The 3,699-nt window shown below is 41.2% G+C and overlaps 1 protein-coding gene across 2 annotated transcripts; it reads right to left on the bottom strand.

Moving 5' to 3' along the window:
• ZBTB33 (zinc finger and BTB domain containing 33) lies at positions 1–3,399 on the bottom strand. Of its 2 annotated transcripts, XM_077756274.1 has the most exons (3): positions 3,256–3,399; positions 2,803–3,002; positions 1–2,571 (listed from the first exon to the last, which is right to left on the bottom strand). In XM_077756274.1, exons 2-3 carry the CDS (start codon positions 2,855–2,857, stop codon positions 551–553), a joined length of 2,076 nt encoding a protein of 691 aa, XP_077612400.1. In that variant the 5' UTR covers positions 2,858–3,002; positions 3,256–3,399; the 3' UTR covers positions 1–550. The 2 variants fall into 2 exon arrangements, with proteins under 2 accessions (XP_077612400.1, XP_077612402.1); XM_077756276.1 differs by lacking the exon at positions 3,256–3,399 and having other exon boundaries at positions 2,803–3,060.
• Between the last annotated feature and the right edge of the window lie 300 nt (positions 3,400–3,699).

The following is a 3,699-nucleotide window of genomic DNA, read 5'->3' as shown; positions in this document are numbered from 1 at the left end:
GGAGGGAGGCAGGAGGTTGCTATCCATTTGGACTAGCAAAACACACAACCAAGCAGAGACTTACTCTGAAATTTGCCAGAACAACTTAGAAGTTCTTGTTTACTTCTTATGCCATATCCAAAACACAACACGCATTTATAGTCTCAATATTAACAAAATTGAAAATTCAGCAGTTAAAGTGCTAACATGGAAGGGGAAAGTTGGAAGGTATACTAGGGTAAGCTAATAACTCCAGTTATTTTCAAAGAACATTCAGACTGCTTCAAAATTCTATTCAGGAAACTATCTCTCCAAGCCTTTGCTGTTTGCTTTAGAATAAGCTGAAAAGTGAACTATATAAACAGATACGGGGGTGGGGGGAGGAACTTCTCAATCTCTACTCAAACTTTTGGAACGATTTGCTTCTAAAATTTATCAACAAATAATCCAAGTAGACTGCCTTCAGATGGTGTGGCAGAGCGAATTAACTCGTTTTCACCTTAATTTGTGTCACAGGTTTTCCGAAACCCTTGCCCCTTAATGCAAACCAGAGTTTCTGACATTCCCAAGTTCAGTAAGATTCAGGTATTATAAATTCAAACTCAGTGCTGCCATCTGTTACGTTCTGTTTAAAAATGGAATCATTTTCCTGCTGAATAAAAATATCTTCCCAGGTCATTGGCTTGTTCTGAGGAGTAGACGTGGCCCCTACAGCAGGTTCTTTCCCATCATCAACCTTATACCCAATAGCATCATCCTTCATCACAGGCATGGCGCCTGACCTATCAGAAAGGTACGCATACTGTCTGATCTGCAAGGACCTGCAGGGATGTAACCGATAAAGCTTTGCGTCCCCAGAAGGGTCCTGACTATGAACTGACTTTATGTGCGAAGACATAAACTGATAGTTGATGAAAGACTTGCCACAGGCCAAACACTGATACCTTCGCTCTCCCGTGTGATGGATTTCATGTTTTGTGCGATATTCTGCCAGAGGAAATACCTTCTCACAGTAACGGCAAGGATACTTCTTCTCCCAAGAATGAATGTTAAAATGTCTCCGCAAGCTTGTCAGACAGACATAGGACCTCTTGCACACGATACAGATATAATAGACCCTCCCATCTACTATCAGCTCATAGTGATCATCGTGTTTTACTTTCATACGCTTGTTTGCCGTCTCACTGCTAGAGGTTTTTGGTATCTCATTCTCAAGTCTGGCCTCCCCTTCATCGGGGTCATCTTTGACTGGGATCACTATGTCATAAGTATCTTCACCAATATTTGCATAAACCTTGCAACCCGTTGACAAGCCTTCAATCTCAGTAGCTGTATCTAAAGTAATGATCTTCTGACCCTCCATTAGATGCTTTGATCCTAAACCTGCATCATTAGTGTTTCTAGTAATTATGTCTGAAATCTTTAAAGAATTAGACAGTGGCTCTTGCAGAAGTGTAGGAATCTGCATCTTCTGTATCAATGATCCATCAAAAGTGGCATTTTGGGGGATCTCAGCCTGTGGGACCAAAGATGTGTTACTGACGGCCGAATCTGGGCTGGAGCTAATAGTGTCATCATCATCATCTAGAATTTCCTCCTCCTCCTCTTCATTGGCCTTGCTTCCTGTTAAAATAGTACTGTTTGGTGTCTGCGGATTCTGCACAAGTAAATTGATTGAAGGAGACATGTGATTTGGAAGTGAAGAACTGACATTTGGTGGTGTAGTAAGTGGTGTCTGATTTAACAGAATAATGTTGGGAGTCAGATGTGTCGGGGCTGAAGATACCAGCAGTTTTTCACTTCCTTGTGTCTGGCTCAGAGTTGCCTGATTCACAGCAGTAGGAAGTTTCTGAGCAGGTGTGATATTTGGTAAAGGGGGAGAGTTAGTACTAGCACCAGGTGCGACATCTGAAATAGCAATGGAACCTGGGTTAGGCTGGACCTGTGTCACTGCATTGGCACTTGGCAAAGTCTCCTTTGCAGGCAGAATCTCAGAGCAGAAAATGACATCATCATCATCATCATCTGAATCGGTAACAATAATCTTTTTTGTCTCATAATCTTCAGCAGACAAGGAAAAAGACTCTGTTATAATAGGCATTATAGTGGCCCCGTTATCTTGGGCTTCATCTTTTGATTTTGGTACTTCAAGGTTCTTGTCACTAGAACCAGGAGGTAAGGTCTCTGCGTTACCATCCTGAGCCGTACCTGAGATGCTTTTAACCTGTGATAATGGGACACCAAGCTCGGCTATAAATTTAACCCCTAACAACTGCCCTGATTTAATCAACTCATCGAGTAAATCTGATCTAACACGAACAATTTTAGAACTATAGATATAATTGAGAATTTCTGCAAAGATCTCTGCTCTTATAAAGCTCAGTTCAACAACTTGCCCAGCCACCGAGAAGAGCTGATGGAAGTAAGTACTAGAAGCTGAGAGAATATTCCTGTGAGCCCGGAATTTTCGGTCTTCCACGATGACGGTAACATCACAGAAGAGTCCACGGCCACGCTGCTCATTCAGGGAGTTCAGCAGACTGCCAGAGTATTGAATGTCTGTAGCCGAAATCAGTTTTCTACTCTCCATGCCTATAAGAGAAAGGGAGGAGGAGGGGATGGAAGAAGATTAGAAATGAAAAACAAAAGTACTGTGTATCATTCAGAATGTAAGCTAGGGCATGGCATCGCATGGCACCACGTTTTAACCGAAGGTTGGCATAACTCTTTGGCTTGTACAGAAATTGTTCACGCAGGCTGGTTTCTGGACCATGCACCAAGCCTCGTGACTTCCCCCTGAGAAGAGACAAGCAAGTTTTTAACTGATCTGCAGATCTGAACAGTAACATCTCTTCCTCTGAATCTCAGATCCATGCATCACCACTGAGAATCTCTTAAGATTAGAATGAATTTTCTTGGTTCCATTTTTGGGTTTTGTCCTCAAGAAGAGTTAAAGGTTCACTTTTAACGGTCTTAAAACTTTACGAAAAGTCTTCGTCGTGATCACATAGAAGTTATTTCACCTGTAAATGAATGATTTCAGTGTCAGAGAAGCTTGGTGTGTGCAATAGCCATTCTATACTTTCTAAATTTTAACTCACCCTTAAGAAAATATTCAAAAGCTACTCCCACGNACACTGACAATCCATTACCCCTAGACTGCCCGTTATTTTCCTGTTCTTATTTAAATTGGAGTGCCTCATCTAGATGAACTATAAAGCGCTTTTTTTTTAAACCTTCTCCCCTCTCCTCATCCTCCTCACCCCTTCCCCTCACCTCTCTACTCTTATAATCTCCAGGGGTGACGGGTATAAAGAGTTCCAAGTGAAGGCAACAGATGCTACTGTGAAAAAATAAGACAAAGGAGAAGTCACCATTTCTCAATGCTTATTTGCATGAAAACACAAAACATTTCAATTTGTTGGTAAAGAATTATGCACGGTGGCATGAGAACTTTCTTATACCTGATGTGTTAGTGACAGTGAAAACATATACTTATTGGAACAGAGCAGATGGTTACTCTAGAAGAAGGGAGCATGGTGTCAGGGAGGAGCGATGTCGTGTACCACCCCCCCCAAACATTCTTGTTCTGCACCTTCCAGAATATATTGCCAGTAACAAGGATGTGGAGTTGTTTAAAATGCATAACTATATTAAATATATTATTTAGTTTTTATACACTTACCTTTCATATATATTATATATGTAAACAATTAGCTT

The sequence above is a fragment of the Crocuta crocuta genome, unplaced genomic scaffold (assembly GCF_008692635.1).
Source record: "Crocuta crocuta isolate KB4526 unplaced genomic scaffold, BGI_CrCroc_1.0 scaffold1156, whole genome shotgun sequence".
NCBI classification, from domain to species: Eukaryota; Metazoa; Chordata; class Mammalia; order Carnivora; family Hyaenidae; genus Crocuta; species Crocuta crocuta.
The sequence above is the reverse complement of the archived record's forward strand: the minus strand, read 5'-3'. Positions and strand labels throughout refer to the sequence as shown.

Coding starts and splice junctions, on each gene's coding strand:
- ZBTB33 (XM_077756274.1), bottom strand. CDS start 2,857: ATGCATGGATCTGAGATTCAGAGGAAGAGATGTTACTGTTCAGATCTG. Junction 2,572..2,802: donor CTGTTCAGATCTGCAGATCA/GTTAAAAACTTG, acceptor TTTCTCTTATAG/GCATGGAGAGTAGAAAACTG.